The following is a 22,922-nucleotide window of genomic DNA, read 5'->3' as shown; positions in this document are numbered from 1 at the left end:
ACACACAGCTGCAGGCAAGTAAAAACATACATGACAATACGCTAGCCATGAAATTGCAAGGGCCCAAGATGGCATGTGGCCTCATGCCATTTCTAAATGTGGTCCTAAGCCATTCCATGGTGAACATACCAGGAAGCACAAGTGCCGAATATCAAGAGGAAGCGGTAGCCACACCAAAGACAGTGCCGCTCGCAACACCGCAACTACTCGTAGTGCCGCTCGCAACACCGCAACTGCTCATAGCGCCGCTCGCACAAATTGCCACTCGCATAAACTGCCACCCGCAATGTCGCTCACAATGCCGCAACCGCTCGTAGACGCATAAACCACAGCTCACAACGCCGCTTACACAAGCAGCGCTCACTGCGCTCAGCGGAACCAAGAACACGGCGCACAAAAATGATAGACCTAGGAATGAGTTCGAGAATTCAAAAATAACACACGCTTGAACGTCACATCAAATCCTCTGACAAACTAGATTTTATGACTCCTCTGACAAATTTCAAACTGAGTAGCTTCTAGACTTTGCTGTCGGAGGTTGAACTTTGTCACATCATGTCCTTGCCTCGATCCAGCTGTGCCATGTCAGTGATTCGAACTTTGCCATGCCATGTCAGCGATCCGCGCCAAGATTATTCGCCGTGTAAAGGAATAATTATGCTGTGTGTGTACGTCCATTTATGGCAATATAAGGCCACACGCCATTCAAAGAATAATGCTAGTCGAGCATTTTTTGGTGCATTTTTGAGTTCAAAATTGCATGAGCCCACACGCTATAAAGTTTACCTGTACCAAAAATAGAAACAGTTTTATTTACTTGGGAATTTAAGTGGTTGAGGCATTTTTAAACTTACAAACACATGCCTTACTCACATTCCTTTGGTTGCTTAAAATTCAAAAATATTATAAACCTTTCTTTTTGCATTTTCAATGTTTTCAATTATGGTTTTTGATTTTCGCAGGACCAGCCTAGTAATCTATTTGCATCCCGTCATGTTTATAGCTAGCTTTCGTTTGTCCCCTTCGCTAGCCTGAAATACATCTGCTCGGCATCTGCCTCTTACAGCATTTGCCCAGAAAGGGCATCTTTCTTCACGCAGCATTTGCCACATGTTTAGGGTTTAGGGTTTAGGGTTTAGCAATTCAGTAGTTTGATAAACATGCAAATACAGAACTTGATGCAAAATCCTTTGATATGTCACAATGCCCTTAGGACCATAAACACATTTCAATAGAGAGGGTCCTTTCATTTCATAACTCCTTACGTAGATCTTGGTGAAACCAGAGTTAGTGAAGTTAGTTTCTTGTGATCCCGCATCTGATTGTGATGTCCCTTTGCAGTGTCGATGGAAAGGTCAATGCACACCAAACTGTAAAATCTTGGAGCAAAATAACGGTCGGATCTATGGCAAATGCCCCTGAAACATTGTAAGGCTCGTGTGGTTTCATGTGGTGTCCGATCGAGATGCTTCTTTGCAGGGTCATCAAGAAAGACATTGTATACCATTCTGTAAAATCTAGTTGCGATCTAACGGTTGGATCTCCAGAAAACTCAAAAAAATCTCACGCATGTTAGAATATCCTAGGAATATACTCCTATGTGCCCCTGAAAATGGCATGCGGCCCCACGCCATTCAAGAGATAACGCCAGATGACGCCGAGAATTTTTGGGTGCATTTTTTGGGTTCAAAATTGCATGAGCCCACACGCTATAAAGTTTATCTTTGCCAAATAGAGAAAAGTTTATCTGTGTCATGTGAGGTAATTACAGTCCTTTGTGCTCGGCATCTGCCTCTTGCAGCATTTGCACTGAAAGGGAATTTTTCTCCATTCAGCATTTGGCCCTGAAAATGGCATGCGCCCACACGCCATTCAAGGAATAACGCCACAGGACGCCTGGATTTTTGGGTTTAAAATGTTTAGGGTTTTTTGGGTTTTTTCAAAATATTTTGGGTCCAACGTTTTTTGGGTTTCTTTAGTTCAAAATTGCATGAGCCCACACGCTATAATATTGATTTGAGAGAAAAATAGAAACAGATAGAATTTCTTTATTTAGCTGAACATCTGCCATTTTTGGAAATACAAGATGCTTTGGAATATCCAATCATGCATGGTATAAATATAGCGAGGGTATTAAATGATATCCCAATCATGATCTTTCTTTTGGATTTCGCGTGCATGTAGTCCGAGGAATGATGACGTTGCGGATTTCTTTTGGATTTTGCGTGCTTGCATGCACGCGGCAATCTAGAAATTAATGGTGGCGCCCAAGTCCGAGGAATGATGACGTGGCGGGATTACCAACCGTTGTGACATTTCGCGCGTGTGAGGTTAGGTTTTGCATTTTGCTTCGTACTCGCGCTCGCATCACACTCGTGCTCGCACTCACATCACACTCGCGCTCCCGCTCGCATCGCGCTCCCACTCGCGATCACGCTCACTTCTCTACAGGTTTCTCGTGTGCATCGGCGTCCACTCACGCTTGCATCACACTCGCGCTCGCATCGCGCTCGTGTGCATCGGCGTCCACTTCAAGACACACCCAGTTTGTAACTTCGCCGCCAACTCCGCCGCCCACTCCGCCACCCACACGCAGCCCACTTGGCGTCCCGGGAGATTTCAGCGCCACTCTCCAACTGTAAGTGGCAGAGTAGCCTTGCTGCTACGATCCGCTGCACACACAGTGCACATTCGCCAGCGAGTCCGGCCTCGATTGTCACGGCCTCCATTCGGCTTCAAATGGTAAGTCTTTTAGGCCAAGTAGAAAATGGCATGAGGCCACATGCCATTCAGTAGCAACATTGGCATGCACCGATTGGGCTCTCGAGTGCAGTTCGGTTACAGATGGCGTGTAGCCTCACGCCATCTTAGGATGCAGCCTCAAGACATCTGATGCAATGGTGAATGGTGTGTGGCCTCACGTTATTTCCAACTGCTAGTTTTTCATCTGTCAGCTCTAATTGTTGTGCATTTCTGAACAGGCGAGGAATTGCGTTCTTCTTCCAGCCACTGTCAATGTGGATGCAGAGAAGGGGGAGGAGCTCACCAGTTGGACTTTCGGGATGGAAGGCGAGGATCTGATGCTGTACAACACAGATGGTGGGAGAAAAGAATGCATGGGGATCCTCATCCAAGTGACAGACACTCCATGCAGTTCCATGCAAGAATATGGACTGGCACTTGTGGTAGAGACAGCGTCCGCCTTCAAGATCCACCTTGCACATCCTAGCGGCTTCCCGGAGGGGGGCAGCGGCTATGAGGAATTCCTAGAGGGAGCTAGGGAGAGGTTGTCCAGGAGGCCCACAATTTCAAAGACGCTGCGGGTCTATGAAGATCACATGGAATCCACGGACCTCACCTACGGCGATCAAAAACTATATTCCAACATTGAGCCGTTGAGAGTGCCTCCAGTTCGCGAAGCGAAGGGGAAGGGGGTCGATCTGGAAACTACCCTGAAGGAGAAAAGGGTGGTCAAGCTCAAGCCGACGTCCGACTCTGCTGCTCCAAAAAAGAAGCTACTCGGTGATGCCATTGCCTCGGGTTCGAACACTACACCCACCAAAAAGAAGAGCCGCAAAGAGCAGAAAGAGCAAGAAGAGGCAGCAAAAATCGTCGCAGATAATAGTACTTGTTACTATTCCAACAAAGTATATACAATCGACGTGAGCCGTATCGACATCCAAAGCAAATACAACCACAGGCTAGTATCTGATGAGTGGGTGGAGAAACTGAAGCAGAAGATGCTGGCAAGTCCAGTAACACCCGACATCGCAGACGTGATCCCCTACTACCAAACAATGAAGGGCGAGACGAGGTTTCCAAACTTGATCAATAGGAAGGTGTTGGACGATCAGAACATCCGGTTCTATGCCGTCTTCGGGCAGCATTCTAGCTTGGCGATGCAAGAGATAGTTCTGGATATTATGGTGGGCGAGGAGGTGAAGAAAGTCTTCAAGACAAGAGTTGTCCGCCTGATAAAAGGCAACTCGCCCCTCCGATCTATCATATCCATCTCCCACGCGCAGAATGTCAAGCAAGAAACGTGCTACAAATCGGGTCTGCACGAGACATTGGCACGAACACAGAAGCTCTGGGTTCAACTGAAGAAGCCACAAAAACCAGGACAAGGACGTGCACTAGCAACTAGCGCCTGGCAGGTAAGCCTCGTTGCATGTGGCATAGCATGTGGCCTCACGCCATTTCCATTGCAGGAATTCTCGAGTCTTCTCTCGAAAACACTGGGGGTCAATGACACACTCAGCATCCATAACATTCTACTCGCGACAAAAGTTGTTTTTGACAAATGGGTAGATGTGCTGAGGAGGTACCATGACGGGGAGTTGCTAAACTCAATGGGTGTGGAGGACGGCCGGAAGCCCAATGATTTGAAGCTCAACGCCTTGCGTTTCTCGCGGTCTCTAGACGACGACGACCTTCTGACAGTGGCTAATGCTCTTCTACGTGGTGAGGTAGTCTTCAACAAGACCAAAATGACTCCCGGCCATATTGTGACATACGAGGACTTGTGCATGACTCTGAGAGCTCGTGCGCTATTGAAGGATTGGATCTTCGAGCAAGTGGCCGTGGAGAGGGTGAGCATCGACACCACGCAAGAGATGATGGAAGAGCTGGACTTGTCAAATGAAGACATCGACGAGTACGTGAAGGGGGCCCCCAAGTTCATCGATCTGCTGCGGGATGCCACGAAAAGTAAAGCTGAGAAGTTGGATCAGTATCCAAATTTCATTAAGAGGGATGTCGACCGCCGGCTAGCAATAGGAAAAAAGGAGGTACAAATTATATTTGCAATGGCGTGTGGTCTCATGCCATTCCTTGCAGGAGACACTTCTTCAAAGGCAAAACAGGCAAGCACCAGCCAAGCTCAAACTGACAGTAGTCATAAAAAGCGAAAGCACGTTGGACAGTCGTCGGGATCAGAGGCGTTTGATTCAAAAAGGAAGAAGGGCAACCAAAAGATGATAGGTAATGCCTCGCGGTTATGGCGTGTGTGCTCATGCCATTCATTGCAGATCAAGGGCTGAGTGAAAGGAGCCAGTCACCACCTCCTGACTCAGATTCCTATGGCGGACTCCCCTTCCCCAATCTCAATGGAGAGGTACAATGGATGAGGGATGCTTTTCAAGTTAGGGCCAAGTTTTTCTCATCTCGTCGTCTTCGAAGGGTGCAAGAACGTGCAGAAACCATGTTAAGACAGTCGGGTGAGGATACGGTCCTAGGTCAAGCACTGAAACAGGCTATGGATGTCTTGTATTTTGAGATGGAGACTCGGCCAGATGATTTTCCCAAGATGGTCCTGGAAAAACAAGCCATCCAGCCTGAGCAGCCTATGGAAGAAATGCAGGAGGGGGATGAGGAGCCAGAGAAAGATAATGAGCAGGAAGAGCAGAAGGACGAAGAGGAGGACGAAGAAGAGGAGGACGAAGAGGACTTGGATGGTCCTCACAATGGTGACGATCACAATAACGACGACGACGATGATGACGACGATGGCCAGCCTAAGGTGGCCAAAGAGCAGCGGAGGAAGGTCATACAAGACAAACCATCAGGTAAATAATAGTACATCCATTCCTAACCTTTTACCATTTCTAACATTGTCCATGTAGGTCGCAGAAGAAATGGTAAGTAGAGATTATTCAGTTGAATTAAGATACAAACTCTAGCCTTTAGTGTCGAGGAAGGATAGTGCCAAGCAAGGGTGGAAACGTATGTCCAATCCTTCAGAATCAGCAATGCACCCAATAGCAGTTGATGGTAAATACAGTATAGTCGATTCAATGTGCTAATGAGTTTGTTTTTAGTAGCCAGTAGGGAGGATACCATCTCAATCGAAGGGAGATATTTGGACATGCATATGGATCTGCCAGTGGACTCTACTTGCCTGCAAGAGTCATCAGAGCTGGTGGAGGCTACTATCCATATCAACGCCAAGCAAGCTGACCACGCTCCACTTGATGCTACCCATACCACTGAGTCAATCTTGTCCACGTATCCAACTGACCAGTTGGATACGGTGACCAGGCACCATTGGACCCGTATGAGGCCGCCCCAGCCGCCGAGCCGGTCGTATCCTCATTTCCAACGGACTCAACGTGTGCCCAATCATCTGACTACGCGCCGTTGGAACCTCCCTACACCGCCCCTGCTGCCTGTTCAGTCATGTCCACTTTGCCAACGGAGGCACCAGCTGAAATGGCGTGTGATCACACGCCATCGGAACCACCCCATACCACTGTTGAGCCAGTTGTACCAGAGTCTACAGCTGTTATGGCATGTGCCCACACGCCATCGGATGCGATTGACCCCACATTGCAGAGGAGAGTATTTCCGCCCTTCACGTTTCCTCGACCAAAACCCTCTGAACGACCATCGGGAGCACCATTCGCTAATATTGTAGATGGTAAAATTGACTTGTACCATTTTTTATGCTGACGCATTTCATTTCAGAGTCACGGCGAAAGTACTGTATCGTTTTTGATCTGAACGGTGTCCTTTTCTCCCATGAGCGTGGCTCGTCCTCGAATGTCATTGCACCCTCCAAAGCCTGCGGTCGCAAGTTGGTCAAAAGAGACAGATTCACATTAATCACACGGGAGAAACTGCGGGATCTAATAATGACCATGCGACACTTAAAACAGAGGGCCGGGTTCAATTTGCAATTGGGAGTTTGGACATCCATGATGCGCCACAATGCATTAACGTTGCTACAGATGATGCACGATCAGACGCGAGTAATATTACCATTTGACTTTCTCCTAACGCAGGAGAATTGCTTGACTATGGTCCATGTGAGGGGTAGCAAGCCCATCTTCGTCAAGCCAGAGGCTGTAGTGATGAACCAGACTGCTAGGTCAAGTGAAATCCTCATCATCGATGACTCGCCGATTAAAACTGCAGCGAACACGCACACATATGCAGTGCACCCCATCTCTTGCAATATGGAAACTAGGGAGAAGAAACCGTATGTTCTGGGGGACCTTGCAAAACGGCTTGAAGCGATGGTGATAGAGAACCGGCCAGTCCAGGAGGTGGCTGCAGAAATCAACCAAATGGCAGATGGAACGGTATATCAGAAGCCATTTGATCGGACAGACACCAGTCATCATTTATGGCATGTATATTGTCTAGCCAAGCACTATCCGCATCTCCATAATCTGCTCAACCGGATGGGTTCTTCGACCATTGAACATGAGCGTGGACGTATTAGAGAAGAGATGGCATTACTATTGGGTTTAAATCCTGATAGTGTGGAGAGTGATGAAATTCCAAGATTATTGTATAGGCGTTGGAGGCAAAAAATAACAGTCTGAGATGGCATGTATTTATTTAAAAATGTAACTTATTATGGCATGGGGTTCCATGCCATTGTATTAATATTAAAAGACAATTCTTTGAGAGGATTTGCATTATACTAGAAGTGTTACAGCATGTTATTGGAAGTCTACGAAGTTGTTTTATTAATAAGGGGAAAGTAAAGATTGAATGGGGACTTGGGCTCCACCTAGACTCGGAGCAACTGAGCCAATATTAAAAGGATGGAAAGAAATTGGACGACGATGACAAGGAGAAGAGAGAGGTGAAGCAGTGGCAGAGGGAGGAGAAGTGATTGAGTAGACATTTCCTTGTTTAAAATAAAATGGCATGTGCCTCAATGCAGTTGAATTTTGTTATATTTATATACTATATAAAGGTTTAGAAACCTTATTTTACAAGTGGGATAATGACAATTCCCACTTTAACGAAATAGAGCTTGTGGCCAGATGACTTGCTAAGTGAGATTAGCAAGTCGGGGGGAATGAATACCCTAGTTGAAGGAGCCAACTTCAAAGGGGTGGCCCATGGAGCTGAGCATGGAGGAGTCCATACATGATCACAGGCTTGTCAAGTGAGAGGACTTGGCAGTGCGGAGGAACTAGATTCCTAAGCTGTGATCTGTAGTGCGCTTTAAATATAAGTTGGTGCACCGGCGTGGGGAGTCACGCCAGGCATCTTGTGTGATGCCGTCCGTAGATGCATATATGGAGGTTGGGTTCGAGTCCCGACCCTCTAGTGCTTGGGTTCGAGTCCCAAATCACTAGGGCGTAGTGATGGTTTGGAATATGAGGACACTCATATTTCGGTGGTCATGGACTCTCAGTGGGGAGATTGGTTTGGGCACACCGCCAAGCGAGGGATGCCTCGGAGTCGTGATGCACGGTTAGATTGCTTAGTGTGAAAGCTCGGCATATTTAACTTGAACGCTTTGGTGCAAGTGGCACCAAAGATGTGGTGAGTGAGATGGGGACACCTAATCTCAATTGCTATGGACCCTTGGCCGTAAGGGCTAGCTTGAGTGCACCGCCAAGTGTGGGGGATGCCCCCGGGGTTATGGTCAACAACTTGAAGGTCTAGAAGACCAAGTACCTTTTGGCAACTCTGTTAAGGTGCCAAGGTGAGATCACTAAGTGATCTTATGGCCAAATAAGGACAAGGTCCTTGGTTGGCTAAAGAATGAAGTTCCTGGTTCAAAATGTTGATTTGAATTATTTAAGATGGTGTGACTTGGTAAAAATGACCAAGTGGGAAGAGAACCTAAGGGAAATAAGTTGTGTCCATGCGATGGCATAGTGAGTTTGAGGAAAGTAGTCTCTATAAGAGACCCATGGGAGGGTCACGAAGTTGGGCCGTGGATAGAGCCCATAGCAAAAGATGCTAAAAAGACATACTAGGGGTGAACATCCTTCAGACTTGGCAAAGAAGAGTCTTTGCTATGGAACCAAAGGGATACCTCGAAAATGAAGGTAACGATCCTATGTTGCTAGGTGCAACAATCAAGGATAGGAGCAAAAGACTGTGGCTAAGCAAAGAGCCATGGGAATCATGAGAAAGAATCCAAATGGCAAAGCTAAGCCAAGAACACTAAGGTGTTAGGTGCTAACGGATTGTCAGAAAGGCAATGTGTTCCCAAGGATGGATTCCCTATTGCTCCGATTTGGCGAAAGTAGAAGCTCTAAGGGTGGGAGCAATAAGGTAGCCAAATGATAGGGCCATGGACAGCCCTAGCACAAAATATGATAACTGGAACTTAGTGCCAAAGGTGGCATGAAATCAAACAAAGGATGATGGTGCCCTCAAGTAGAGAACTTCCTAGGATGAGGAAGTGGAATTGCACAATATGTGCAATGCAAGGTGTCAGAGACACCCAGGAAATTGATTTCGAGAAATCAGAATTAAAAGTTCCAAAGTGCAAGGGATATATCGATGGAAAGTGAGACCACTCAAGAATGAGTAGTGTGATCGAGTTAGAGAAGGTGTCTCTAACAAGTTTAGTGAGAAATAAACCAATAAAAGGAGAGAACCAGCACAAGTGGTCGAATGAGCCTCTAAGTTGGAGAGGCTATGCTCCTTAGAGGATGGACAAAGCATGGTGAGCCTTTGGTGTCAAACCATAGACAAATATTGGCTGAGTGCCAAGGATGGAAATGGTAACACGTGTGGGTGTTACTTTATGAAAGGGTTTACTATTCATGAGGACATCGAACTTCGTCTATGGGTGGTGGAGTTGTGAGACACAAAATCCCTAGGCCCCAAAGTGGAGCCAGAAGGGTGCCATGTGGTGGTGGCCGAAGCGAAAACCAAACGAGCGTAACACGTTTGGACTAAAAGCTCTGACTTGAAAGGTCGAGAGCGGGAGTGGAACTCCCAACAAAGTGCTCAAGGAATGAGCACGAAGCGAGCAATAAGCGAGGCTCCAAAAAGGGACCCAGAAGGACCAACATATGACACGTGGAAGTGTCCGAGATGGACCCGAGTTGGAGTCCAAAGTGGAGTCTGAGATGGACCCGAGTTGGAGTCCGAAGTGGAGTCCGAGATGGACCCGAGTTGGAGTCCGAGGTGGACCCGAGATGGAGTCCGAGATGGATCTAAGATTGAGTCCAAGATGGATCCGAGATGGAGTCCGAGATGGACCCGAGATGGAGTCCGAGATGGATCCGAGATTGAGTCCGAGATAGACCTGAGATGGAGTCTGAGATGGACCCGAGATGGACACGAGATGGAGTCCGAGATGGAGTCTGAGATGGACCCGAGATGGAGTCCGAGATGGAGTCCGAGATGGACCCGAGATGGACCCGAGATGGAGTCTGAAGTCAAGACCGAGACCAAGACTGAGACCGGGACCGAGACCGAGACCGGGACCAAGACTGAGACCAAGGCCGAGGCCGAGACCGAGCCCAAGCCCGAGTCCAAGTCCAAGTCCGAGTCTGAGTCTGAGTCTGAGTTCGAGTCTGAGAGGGTGAAAGCCCAAAGCGTTCGTCTCCCAGACCCTGGGGGGTCTGGTGAGCTCCAAAAGTATAGTAAAGGGGAGGACTGCAGTGGAGCCAGTTTGGCCAGGAAAGGCCAGTTTGGCCTTGGAAGGCTGTACCCAATGTTGGGTGATGAGCTGCCCACTGGGAAGTCCAAGACTAGAGTGAATACGGACTGACAAGCGGGGTAGCTTGGTGAAGTGTTCAAGAGCCGGCTCTAGTTCCCCTAGGAGATCGACTGGCCGATGCTCCTAGTCCAAGTATGGGTGGCACTACCTACTTGGATACCTGGTGTGGTTCAATAGAACCTTGCTCTAAGCCCATGGCTAGAGCACCAAAAGGCAGGAGGTGGGGAGAGTACCCATGAGGCTTGCATAAGGCCACGGTGTTCCGAAATATTGTCCCAAAGTCCGAAATGGTGAAAGGGGAGAGGAGCAGTCCTTTAGTGCAGTGACCAAGGATACGGTCACATGGTGAGAAAGTCCCAAAGGCTAGTGGGACTTAGAGGTTGAGCCTGCAGGCCTTGATCTAGTGGCAGTGTTGGCAAACACAGCCATGGACAAAAAGGGACTTGGTGGGGACTAGAAGAGAGTTGTTGGGGAAGGCTATTCCCCATGTTTGTGGGCATCCTAAGTGTCGCGAATGTGACTTCGGGTATCGAAAGTTACCTGTCGACCAGTCCTTACGGACACTCTTACCTTACTGCCACAATGGCAGGAGATCGGTATTGCTGGTTCCCTTTGTTAGCCCCTCTTGTTCAAGTGTTAGTTTACTGGGCTTAACACCTATACTTAGCCAGATGGACATAAGGTAGGAACTCCTATGTGTTTCTAGCTGAGCATACTCGGCCTGGCTCTTAGTTCTCTTTTGCTCTGTCTTGCACTGGCTTGACAAGAACCCTCGCGTATTGAAATTGGTCCCTCAATATCGCTGGATGATAGCTTACCGTGTCTGCCAAACACCCTCGCTATCATGCCCTTTGTGTTAGTCTCATTTCAGTCCCAAATGCTATTTATGGAAAGTGTCCAGATTTACCCATTTGGCATATCTACGGAATGTAGAGATCGTCCTGAACACAATGGTGTTCATCCCGTGTCCAAATTCGCAATCTAGCGCCATTCCATATTTAGTAAGTTTCAAGCTTGTCCCATAGACTAACTCCTGGTACTAAGGGTAGGCTTGGGGTGAAAGGCCAAAGCGTGTGTTCCTCAAGGGGGGGGGGGGGGCTATAGGGGGTTCCAAATGTATAGTAGGGATAGTGGGTAGGTCGGGCATGGCCGACCAACATGAGGCATAGTCTAGCTCCCGCTTGCGTGCCTGTCTTTGTTCTGCGTCCGGCTTGGGTCTAAGCCCAAGTTCCATTCCATGCTAGTTGGTGGAGTATCCATGTCCTCGCGTTAGGCCACCGGTATGCTGAAATAGCGCCAGACTCCGTTTGGCTCCATTTTGCGTGCTAGTTCTGGCATTGGGATGCTGGTTACTCTAGGACTGTTCCAAGTCGCTCTAGGCCCCTGTCCCTTCACTCCTTGGGCTTTATGCTCGGGAGTTGCTCCGTGGTTCAGTTCCATCACTCCTTGGCTCCATGCTTGGGAGTTTGGCACCGTTCCTTCGTTCAGTGGCCCAAGGCCCTGAACCTCGGGTTCCTATGGACACGTGGCATCTGTCATGTGGCACAAAGAGGGTTTAGGTTCCGCTTCATGGTGTTATCCTATAGTAAATTACCATAGGATAAAGGGTCAAAACCACGTGCGCTACACTAAGGATGCTAAGGAGTAGATCTGGGATAATCACTCATAGACAGATGGCCCAGTCTTTGAGGGATGGGACTATGATGCAAGTGGCGTTAGACCACCGGTGTGACCAAGGTGAATGGGCATGGCCTTAGCGTAACAGGCCGATATGTTGGTGGTACCTTGGGGTGCCAGTCATGGGATCGGACACGTGGAGCACTTGGATTAATGTGAGACACAAAATCCCTAGGCCCCAAAGTGGAGCTGGAAGGGCGCCACATGGTAGTGGCTGAAGCGGGAGCCAAACGAGCGTAACACGTTTGGACCAAAAGCTCCGACTTGAAAAGTCAAGAGCGGGAGTGGAACTCCCAACGAAGTGCTCGAGGAACGAGCACGAAGCGAGCAAAAGGCGAGGCTCCAAAAAGGGACCCAAAAGGGCCAACACATGACACGTGGGAGTCCGAGATGGACCCGAGTTGGAGTCCGAAGTGGAGTCCGAGACGGACCCGAGTTGGAGTCCGAAGTGGAGTCCGAGATGGACCCGAGTTGGAGTCCGAAGTGGAGTCCGAGATGGACCCGAGTTGGAGTCCGAAATGGAGTCCGAGATGGACCCGAAATGGAGTCCGAAATGGAGTCCGAAATGGAGTCCGAGATGGACCCGAGATGGACCCGAAATGGAGTCCGAGATGGAGTCCGAGATGGACCCGAGATGGAGTCCGAGATGGAGTCTGAGATGGACCCGAAATGGAGTCCGAGATGGACCCGAGATGGAGTCCGAGATGGACCCGAGATGGAGTCCGAAGTCGAGACCGAGACCGGGACCGAGACCGAGACCGAGACCGAGACCGAGATCGGGACCGAGACCGAGACCGAGGCCGAGGCCGAGACCGAGCCCGAGTCCGAGTCCGAGTCCGAGTCCGAGTCCGAGTCCGAGTCCGAGTCCGGAGCCTTAGAGGGTGAAAGCCCAAAGCGTTCGTCTCCCAGACCCTAGGGGGTTTGGTGAGCTCCAAAAGTATAGTAGGGGGAGGACTGCAGTGGAGCCAGTTTGGCCAGGAAAGGCCAGTTTGGCCTAGGAAGGCCGGACCCAATGTTGGGTGATGAGCTGCCCACTGGGAAGTCCAAGACTAGAGTGAACATGGACCGACAAGCGGGGTAGCTTGGTGAAGTGTTCAAGAGCCGGCTCTAGTTCCCCCGGGAGATCGACTGGCCGATGCTCCCAGTCCAAGTGTGGGTGGCACTACCTACTTGGATACCTGGTGTGGCTCAACGGAACCCGCTCTAAGCCCATGGCTAGAGCACCTAAAGGCGAAAGGCGAGGAGAGTACCCAGGTGGCTCGCGTAAGGCCACGGTGTTCCGAAATGTTGTCCCGAAGGCCCAGACTGTGGAAAGGAAGAGGAACAGTCCTCTGGGGCAGTGACCAAGGACACAGTCGTGTGGTGAGGAAGTCCCAGAGGACCGTGGGACTTAGTGGTCGGGCTTGTGGGTCTCGATCCAGTGGCAGTGTTGGCAAACACGGCCAGGGGCAGAAAGGGACTTAGTGGGAACTGACAGAGGGATATTAGGGAAGGTTATTCCCCTTGTCGGTGGGCATCCTAAGGATGCTAAGGAGTGGATCTGAGATGACCACTCACGGATGGTTTGCCTAGTCTTGGAGAGCCAAGACGGTGATGCAAGTGGTATTGGACTACCAGTGTGGCAAAGGTGATTGGGCATGGCCTTAGCGTGACGGGCTGCTATGTCGGTGGTACCTTTGAGTGTCGGTCATGGGATCGGACACGTGGAGCACTTGGACCAAGTGCAAATGTTAAGTGGCATGGATGCCATTCTTGGGGCTAGCAAGTCCCAAGTCCTGGATTGGACTTATGGAGGTGGTGAATGAGACTCCTCCAAGTGGTCAAAGGTGTGGTTAAGTGACTAAAGTAGAATGGAAAATTTAGTCTCTTACAATTAAGTGCAAAGGTGGAGTGGTATAGATGCCATTTCCGGGGCTAGCAAGCCCCAAGTCTTAACTGGGACTTATGGAAGTTGTGAATGAGACTCCTCCAAGTGGTCGAAGGTGCGGTTAAGTGACTAAAGTAAAATGTAAAAATTAGTCACTTACACTTTTATGGTTGGTGGTGCCTTTTGTCTTTATTCCATAGTTTCTCTTTGCCTACCATGATTCTCCTATTTTAAGTGGACATATGGGACATCGTCGTGTGATTAAGAAGCTGAGCAAGTTTTTCTATTGGCCGGAGATGCAAAGTGATGTTATCTGGTATGTGCGTAGCTGCATTTGGTGCCAAGTTCATAATACTCCCCCTCGTGCTACGGAAGGATGGTTGGAGTCAATTGCAATTTCCTGTATATTTGAGTTGGTGGCATTTAACCTTATGGGACTTTTTCCATGATTGACTACTGGCAATGAATATGTTATATTGCTTCTAACTACTTGATTCATTAGGTGGAAGTTGGTGCTCTTGTTAGCGCTTTTGCAACTGTTATTGGATACTTCCTCCTCAATCAAATGGTGTTTTAGCATTCTTGTCTGGAACGAATTCTTTTAGATAATGGTCTTATATTTATGGCTGAGGCATTTTATGTTTTGATGTCTCAGTTGGGGATATGCCACACTTTCACAAGTGCTTATCATCCATAGTCAGATGGTTTGGTGTAACGGCTTGTTCGGACATTCAAAAGAATGATCGCGAAGTACATGAACTTTCAGCATTCGGATTGGGATGGTTATTTGTTATCTTTTCGGTATGCATATGTCACAGGGGTGCAGCTTCACCATATAAACTTCTATATGGTTATGATCCAATATTACCAATGGAGCTGGGTTTGCTTTCGCGATTGCTATGAGCTGCCAATGCTACATCGTGGGGATCAGTACTTGACGAACATTCTTCCACTTGTCCGAGTAGAGTCTACCAAACACTTAGACCGTATACAAGTAGGACAACAATGGCACTACAACTCCCATCATCGTCCACTTGCGGAGTATAAAATGGATGACTTGGTGTTAGTCCATTTTCCCCATCTTATAGTATATGGTTTGTCTAAAGGGCTTCTTGCTTAGTGGAAAGGACCGTATTAAGTGTTGCGGCAAGTTGGACCGCAAATTTATGAGATTCAGCATGACATCTAACAAACTAATCCTTCAAAAATTATGCATGTACAGCGGTTAAAATGTTTTATACAAAGGGATCAAGAACAATCGAGGCTATCTACAAATCTGCCAATGCCTCCTCTTGATGTTCCTCCAGATCTTGGCCCATCTACAAGAGAACTTTGATAGTTTTCCATTATTCTGAGAGAAGGGGATGATATAAAGTTTAGGTGTATGACTATGATGCTATATATTAATATTAGCATAGTGGGATTTTGATAGCTGTTAGATTAGTTTTAATCTGGACCATTCGCTCCTATATATAATCTAGGGTTTTTAGGCTAATTGATATGCATATTTTATATATTCCCTTTCCATATTCCATGCACTCGCAAAATATAATTTTAAATTTATTTAATCAATTGACTATTAAACAAACTAAATATTGCTACATATGACCCATAGCTTTTTTTTCTTTTTTTCTTTCTTCTTCAGCAAAACTATACTTATTTTTTCTGGGAAGAAAATAATTTGTATATGCTTTTGGTGATCTTGTCATGAGCAATAACTGGCAAAACTACACAACCTCTTACAGTCTGACCTTGAAACGCATCGGTAGTCAGCGTTAGTGTCTGGGATGTGGCATGCCAATTCCACACTTCCTCTGCTCAAGTGAGGACATGTCTTTGATGTGAGAGTGCTGGTGTCTATGGGCTTTTGCCTTGAAAATAGTCATAGCCTTGACAATATCTGTCAAAACACACAAACGCTACTTATGTTTGCGAGATTGAACCTCTGGTACCTTGGGACGGGGCTGTTGCTGCCACGACTGGTTGACAGGGAAGAGATGTGGAGAAAACATGGTTCTTGCCGTCCAAGAAGCTGTCATCAAATAGCAAATACAAGTATTTGCACCTGTTGAAAGGATTTGTGATCATCAGCACGCAGGAGGTGTGAGTACTTACGTCTCTGATAAGAAAAAACTATGTTGATGATCTTCTAGTTTCATAGTCATGACATCTCTGACACTAGCAAAGCCTCCAGGCACGTGGCTAAACACATTGATAGAGTTCATGATTTTCTTTCCCACGTCCAAATACCAAGGATCTGAAAAGCAAAACATACAATCAAATCAAAACTTTTCCTACTATTTTACCTTTTGTAGCTTGATATAAAAAAAATGTGGACTCGACCAACTCTGGACGAAGTGGATAGTATCTTTCTGTGAGGTGGACTTTTCCGGCATCAAGTAAGTATCTGAGACAAAAAAAGATAATAAGCAAAGCAGGATCAAAACTCTACAAAACGAAATGGTCACTCGTTGATGTTTCTCATAGTTTTAACTTGCAGATGTGGAGCCCATATTTGCTATCTCTGCCAGACTTTGTCTTATAGGTGCCGACCATTGTAAGTATCCACGCACGTACGCTAGTCCCTTTCAGGAAAAATACCAAACGTCTCCCACAAGCGGAGAAATTCTCTGTGGGTAGCGTTTGCAGCGGCAATATCACCTATCAAAACCTGCAACAAAAAGGTTACATAAAACTCTCGATAAATTCCTACCTGTAGTCCAGGCCAAAATGCTTGCAGACTCGTGAACTGCCAGTATGTAGCTCTCCCAGTTCTCACATCAGCGTCATGGTACCTGATATAAAGCTCTTTCAATACATATGAACTGTTTACTGATAGTTTACCAGGAACCGTATCTATAATGTTGTTGGACAGCTCGGTAAGCGTCCTGAAACATATCCCAGTATTCTTCGCCTCCGAAAAGAATGTAGGCTTTTACCAGATATTCATAGAAGGAATCGATACCTGCAGAAAGAACAGGCCGGACGGTGGCCAAATAATTACATTGAAAAATATTACCAGCACCAATGCCTGAAGAGTACTCAGTCCACCGTCCAGTATTTATGTCAAGGTTCGTTTCCAGTAAGTTGAGTTCACTGCGCATACTCCACTGTTCCCAGTAAGTTGAGCTTTGTGCTCGTTGCCACTGGAACTACATGTTGGTATACCTTGAAGTTCATGCACACTTGAAAGCTACCATTGATTGTGCGAACGATTGATGTTGGTGATTGATCGTGATGGTGATGGTTTTCATGCAGCAAATGTCGATTCTGATCGTCAGAGGATTGCAATTGCGGTAGAAGCCTCAGCTGTAGGTTTTCAACGAGATAAACTGAACAAGCATAAACATTGGTTGACTACCTTTACTGCTAATCAGCTGCTGGATAGCCTGGAACTGAGAAGTTTGGAGCTGGATGAGCTGCTCGAATCGCGATTCCCACAAGTCAAACAATCTGCTCATTCCTTGCTCGCATAATTCGTTCATCTTGAGAGCTTGCAGCTCGTTTGCTTTGAGTGTCTCGCTGAGATTTATCACATCCATGCTGTGAACAAACTTCTCCACCTCTGATTTGATCTCTAAGACTGCCTGTATTGCAATGCTCTCCAGTTCCCAGACATTTGTGATGAAGCTTTTGATGGATTTTAAGGCAGCCTTGCCTACAAGATTTATCAATTAGTGCTGAGACGAGTGTGGTTGGCTCGATGCTCATTGCTTTGAATGCGAAACAGAAACAGAACATAGCCAAAAGGATGATTGTTTCTTTAGGCTTTAGTCTATGTCTTAGCACCAATTTCAATTTTGACTTCGAAAATTTTGCAGTATGATAAGTAAGAGTCTTACCTTAAATCTTTTACAAAATTAAAGAACTAAATTCCAATTAACACAAAATAGCATATAGCAAACTTTTGAAAGGGTGAATATTCCATCACCTTTTCTTCTTTAACAAAAGGTACCATTCCTTTTTTCATATATTTTCACTCCAAAATACATCTTTCCCAAATTAATCATTTTATACTGAAGAACTTCTTGATCTTATTTCTATGAACTTTTTGAAAAAAAGTTCTTTTGCAAGAGCATCACTGCAACACCAAACTCCAACACCCCCACATCCACACCTCTCCCCATTTTCTCGATATCCCCAGAGATAACTTGTATCACAATGATCTAAAATTATCTAGGTTTGGTGCTGTGAGCTTCCTTGGGCAGAACTCCTAGCTTCACCACAATGTTTCTGTGATTGATCTCAAACTTTATGCCTTTATGCACTCGGGGCAAGCTTGCATAAGAGAGATGTTGTGCACCACAAAAAATTATGACATGATTTTTTTGATTACGCCCTCCTCGGAGAGTTTATAATACAATCGCTCATCCTTCTCAAAATAAAAGTCCCTGAAATCGCAAAGCTATGTAATTTCCATCTTTCATGCCGAAAACTTTTATTACATTTATTTTTATGTTCGCAGTCCTTTATGAGCTCAAACTCATATTTACTGTCAATAGTAATATTTACTGTCAATCTCTAGAACTTTCTCGCATTCTTGATCCCAGGTCACTCTCAACGCACAACTTTTTTTGCTTGTCAATCATACTTCCCAATAGAAACCCTATGCAAACTTCCACACTTGAGATACCTTTCAAGCCAATTTGTACTGGTACTAGCACCACCACTGCTTGAAGCTGCCTGAAAGGCATGGCTTCTCAGATTTTCAAGGCTTTTTTTGCCCCTCTCCAGAGCCTTGTAGGCTGATGAGTCTGCCCATGCTGTCTTCAACAAGCGGCAAATACATCAGCCTTCATCAGATGCAGCTTGAACTGCAATGCTCTCCAGTTCTAGAACACTTGTGATGAAGCTTTTGATGGATTTGAAGGCTGCCTTCCCTGCAAGGCACGCTGGAGGGAAGGCAACCAGTGCTGAAATGATTGTAGCTGGCTGTATGCTCATCCCGCTCCAAGCATGCAAACACAGGGAAGAGAGTTTAATAAGTTTTCAAGCTGCTGACAGTCTTGAGCAAAACAAAAGAATCAATCCAAAGAAGAGAGTTTGAGAGCAATTTGAACACTACCAAGATATTGAAGAATTGACAGTTATGGACTTGATCATAAATTCTGCCTGAAACACATAAAAGGCCAACTGTCTGGAAACATTTCTTACAGCATGAACTCCGGGATGACTTTGGGAAATACCTTTGGCACCATCACGTCCTATCAAATTTTCAAAGGTTAGAGAAAACACAATGTTGCAAATGCACATTACTTAGATTGCGAGCTTGCGAAACTCACAGTGACGCATTCGCTTCTTCTCACCGGTAAGCACCTGGAGCGAACCACAGTAGAAAGAGTTACAGAGACGAAACATCCTCCAAAGAATACGCACCATGAAGAAAGTAGAATGTCCAACAACAGCAATTACTTGTTCTGGCCTTGAAAGAAGATGGCGACGAAAAGAAGCGACCCGTTTGCGGAGGTTCGCTGAGTTCATGAAGAATACATCAAAATTAGAGAAGGGGAAAGGAAGTCAGACCAGTGTTTTCTCTCGTCCGAAATGCCCCGATGTTTGGAGCCTCTGGCGGCGAGAACCACCAGACTGGATCGAGCTTCTCGAATGATAGCCAAGGAAAATCAAGAGAAAGTACCTGTAAGCAAAGTGAGTTCTCTAGCAATACATTTTAAGTTGAAAGAGAAGAAAGTGGTTACCTGTGGATCACGGCCAATATCTCCAGCACCAGCTACGTGCTCAGTGTGTAAGCTGCTGACTTCCAGACGCAAACTGCTTCTCTCGTCCTGAATACAAATTTGGGAGAATGCAAAACCTTGTATATCACCTTGAACGGGTGTAAAGCCCATTTCAATGTGTCCAACGCTCTTGTTAGAGGAGAAACTAGAATCTAGACCACACAAGTAAGCTCTAGAAATCTTCCTATTGAAACGTTTACCACGTCTGGCTTAAGCGACAGCAACTGCTGACCAATGCAGGAGGCCTAAATGATCATACCAAGAGTTTTATATTAGCAAAACGGAAGAAGATTAAAAAACTGGAGGATCATACTCTTACCTGTTGAATGCCTTGAGCCGAGAGCCTTACATCGATCATCTTCTGATCTCCTTGCTGAAACAAAGTATGCCCGTGCCTGATAATATGAATGATCTGAGATGCCAAAAGCTTAAAACACGAGTAAGAAAACAAGAAGAAAAGAAAAGAAAAGAAAAGGGATGCAAAAGCAAACACGCCTTCTTTCTTTGACGGAAGAGTGGAAACACTTCTTGCTTGGTCTGAGGTTCTTCCTCCTGAATTCAGAGAAAAGAGATGCACACATTACAACTTCCCAGCCACGAGAAGGAGAAAAAAAAAAAAAATCTTAACTGATTTTTCATCATCTGGTTCCACATAATCCTCCTCGTAACTAATAAGAACATCAAATGCGAGCCAAGTTAGAAGTTTAGAAGCAAGCAAAGAAGGGACCCAACCTTCTTCGGAGACAAGTGTCTAAGTGAGAGTCCATAAAAAATAGCGCGATGGAAGCGTGACAGCAAGGGCATACTCCAAAACGCGAGCCATGACTCATACCTTTTGGCAAGAAACTCTCGCTACACATTTGGCCAGCTATCGCAAGAGATTGAAAATTTTAGGAAAGGCCAAGAGAAATCCCAAGTGTTTGGATCGAATTACCTCATCGCAAAGAGAAGATCCATTCGCCGTGAGGATCGCGCACGCGATCAATCGCCGGAGAAATCCCTGGTGCTTAAACCCTAATGTTTTGAAAACTCTAACAAAACAGAAATTTAAAAGCCTTTAATGTGGGTGTACCTTTATTTTCAGAGCGCCAGCTAGAGTCGACCTGGCGGAATGCCAGCGCTTGGATCAACCCGGGCCAAATCTAATCCACGCTTGCGCGCCGTTGGATTGCCAGAAAACCCGGTTTTTTTAACTCTAGTGGACGTGGCGCTGGATCCCACCGTCGGATGGACGTGTCCATGGCGAGTTAGGTCGCTTCAGCTGGATCGAGCTCGAGGGTTTTGCTATGCCACGACGCCGCCGAGGGGAGCAAGCATTCCAGGCGCTGATGCGGCGACGCAGCTAGGCGAGATCTCAGCGAGCGCCGTCTAGAGGTAAGATTTCGGTCCAGGGATCGATCGATCCAGTCGAGGCTACAGTAGAGGCCCTCATCCTCGCTTGCGCTGGCTCGATTTCTAGGCGATGGCGGCATTGTCGCTCCCGGGGCGAGGGTCGGGGCATCTACATTGGCCAGTAGATGCCGATTTGTAGCAGTGAGTGTAGGGATTGCCATGCCAGTGGATGGCCGTCGGCCGGGTGTTAAGGAAGGTTATGGGGAAGAACGATGAGGGAGCTCCATCGTCGGCGGCTTTGGAGACCGAGGGCCCCGTGAATCCACAAGACTGCCGCTCGTGCTTCCAGAGGTCGACTTGGAGATGGATCGTCACGGTGGTTCTCAGCTTGCAGCTCTTGGTGTTTGTTTTGCTCACCGTTGGCATTCGTAGAGGACACAACGGTGCGAAGAACTCTTTCATCGAAGGTAGACTCTTTCTAGTACTTGGTTCTTGTTTCTAGATTGGACCATCTAATTCTTCTTTCTCTCTTGTTTTTTCAGCTCCATTCATGTTCACGTTTAAGCTCCAGAGATCCGCTTCAGTCATCGAAAGATACAAAGCGGAGCTTGAGGCAAATCTTTCGAGCCATATCCCTTCCTCAAACATGAAGGTATGTGCTGTGCGTGCTTCACAAGATATATGTGTATAATGTGTTGTCACTTTCAGGTGTCTTTATTGTCCGTAAACCAAACCAACGATTGCAGGTATGCCGAAGTTCGCTTTCAGCTCCTTCCCGACCATCGGGCGCCTTACAACGAGTCTGCTGTCAAGAAGAGCCTCGTGAAGTTTTTCCTGCAACAGAGGAACCTTTCTCTGACGCCGACGACGTTCGGACAAGTGTACGATTTCCAAATCAACAAGTTTCCTGGCGGATTGAGCATCGTCCCTGGGAAGTGGCAGAAGTCTCTCAGGAGGCCGTCGCTTTTCAACTTCACATTGCCCAACAGACACATCTCCGGCGTGAGTAGCAACTTTCGAGTTTTCAAGCATCAGCTCGCGGGTGGGATCAGTCTGCAACACAACGAGGTTAGAATAGTTCTCGTTCTTCTCACATCTTTAGCTTTAACTCTTTTACTTGCTCTTGTAGACTTTGATCGCTCGGCTGACAAATCTAAACGGCTCCACGGTGGAGTCTCCTGTCATCATACAGGCTACGGTATTCCCTGCCGGACGCCATTTTTCTTCGACGAGAATAAGGCAGCTGGCTCTCAAGGTCTCAAGGCACCGGAAGAACCTCAGGCTAAACCATACGCTGTTCGGGAGGGTGAAGGATATACAACTTTCGCCAATGTTTCGGCACGCTCTGGGACTTGATATCGCTCCAAGCCCAGCTCCAAGCCCAGCTCCAGTCTCAGGTGGGTCGCAGGAATACACAGACTACAGCTATGGACGCTCCCCAAAGTTGTTCTATCCTGGAGCTTACGACGCCCCAGCTCCCGCTCCGGTTTACTCCATCCAGACCGGGTTTGCAAAGTCACCGGACTTCGTCTCGGCTGCTCCAGATTTTCCCGATAAACTTTCGGGAGGCATGGCTTTTGTTCCGGGAGTAGCAGAACCTCAGAGTTCTTCAAGTAAGCTCTCTCTCTCTCTTCCTTCTTTTCGAGCTAAAACTGTTCTCTTTTGCTTGCTTCTTCCAGGTTGGTATTCTCAGAGATTATCAGCTATGCGAAATGTGCTAGTGGCAACGGCGATCGCTCTAATGCTGTGAGAGATCGATCGATCGATTCGTCCATCGATCGCCAAAGAAAAGAATGGAGAATTGCCGGCAAGCCAGGCACGAAGAAAGAACTCTAGAGGAGAGAGAGGTCTCGTGTAAATAAGTAACGTCTGTGTTGTCCTA

At 46.9% G+C, this 22,922-nt stretch overlaps 2 protein-coding genes and 1 pseudogene across 3 annotated transcripts; 1 reads left to right on the top strand and 2 right to left on the bottom strand.

Moving 5' to 3' along the window:
- Nucleotides 1-15,678: 15,678 nt before the first annotated feature.
- Nucleotides 15,679-18,667, bottom strand: LOC112347487 (annotated as a pseudogene).
- Nucleotides 18,668-19,045: 378 nt separating this feature from the next.
- On the bottom strand, nucleotides 19,046-20,730 carry LOC9642437. Of its 2 annotated transcripts, none has more exons than XR_002992813.1 (12): nucleotides 20,643-20,730; nucleotides 20,441-20,576; nucleotides 20,337-20,376; nucleotides 20,204-20,260; nucleotides 20,028-20,120; nucleotides 19,909-19,953; nucleotides 19,798-19,860; nucleotides 19,670-19,756; nucleotides 19,497-19,608; nucleotides 19,350-19,395; nucleotides 19,230-19,289; nucleotides 19,046-19,177 (listed from the first exon to the last, which is right to left on the bottom strand). XR_002992813.1 is itself a non-coding variant. In XM_024678650.1 (12 exons), exons 2-11 carry the CDS (start codon nucleotides 20,566-20,568, stop codon nucleotides 19,230-19,232), a joined length of 780 nt encoding a protein of 259 aa, XP_024534418.1. In that variant the 5' UTR covers nucleotides 20,569-20,576; nucleotides 20,643-20,730; the 3' UTR covers nucleotides 19,046-19,177. The 2 variants fall into 2 exon arrangements, 1 of the variants encoding a protein (XP_024534418.1); XM_024678650.1 differs by having other exon boundaries at nucleotides 19,350-19,444.
- Nucleotides 20,731-20,927: 197 nt separating this feature from the next.
- LOC9642436 lies at nucleotides 20,928-22,922 on the top strand. The gene is made up of 6 exons (XM_002973612.2): nucleotides 20,928-21,082; nucleotides 21,168-21,507; nucleotides 21,583-21,692; nucleotides 21,749-22,108; nucleotides 22,170-22,653; nucleotides 22,720-22,922. The coding sequence occupies exons 2-6, from the start codon at nucleotides 21,270-21,272 to the stop codon at nucleotides 22,788-22,790; spliced, it is 1,263 nt and encodes a 420-aa protein (XP_002973658.1). The 5' UTR covers nucleotides 20,928-21,082; nucleotides 21,168-21,269; the 3' UTR covers nucleotides 22,791-22,922.

The sequence above is a fragment of the Selaginella moellendorffii genome, unplaced genomic scaffold, assembly GCF_000143415.4.
Source record: "Selaginella moellendorffii unplaced genomic scaffold, v1.0 SELMOscaffold_22, whole genome shotgun sequence".
Taxonomy (NCBI): domain Eukaryota; kingdom Viridiplantae; phylum Streptophyta; class Lycopodiopsida; order Selaginellales; family Selaginellaceae; genus Selaginella; species Selaginella moellendorffii.
The sequence above is the reverse complement of the archived record's forward strand: the minus strand, read 5'-3'. Positions and strand labels throughout refer to the sequence as shown.

Bases quoted from the DNA above. Each gene is read 5' to 3' on its own strand.
- LOC9642437 (XM_024678650.1), bottom strand. From the start codon at position 20,568: ATGTGTAGCGAGAGTTTCTTGCCAAAAGGTATGAGTCATGGCTCGCGT. The intron at 19,861-19,908 runs GTAAACGTTTCA...TGTGTGGTCTAG, and splicing joins TGTCGCTTAAGCCAGACGTG to ATTCTAGTTTCTCCTCTAAC. The intron at 19,757-19,797 runs GTGATATACAAG...ATTTGTATTCAG, and splicing joins GGGCTTTACACCCGTTCAAG to GACGAGAGAAGCAGTTTGCG.
- LOC9642436 (XM_002973612.2), top strand. From the start codon at position 21,270: ATGGCCGTCGGCCGGGTGTTAAGGAAGGTTATGGGGAAGAACGATGAG. The intron at 22,109-22,169 runs GTTAGAATAGTT...TTGCTCTTGTAG, and splicing joins TCAGTCTGCAACACAACGAG to ACTTTGATCGCTCGGCTGAC. The intron at 22,654-22,719 runs GTAAGCTCTCTC...TGCTTCTTCCAG, and splicing joins AGAACCTCAGAGTTCTTCAA to GTTGGTATTCTCAGAGATTA.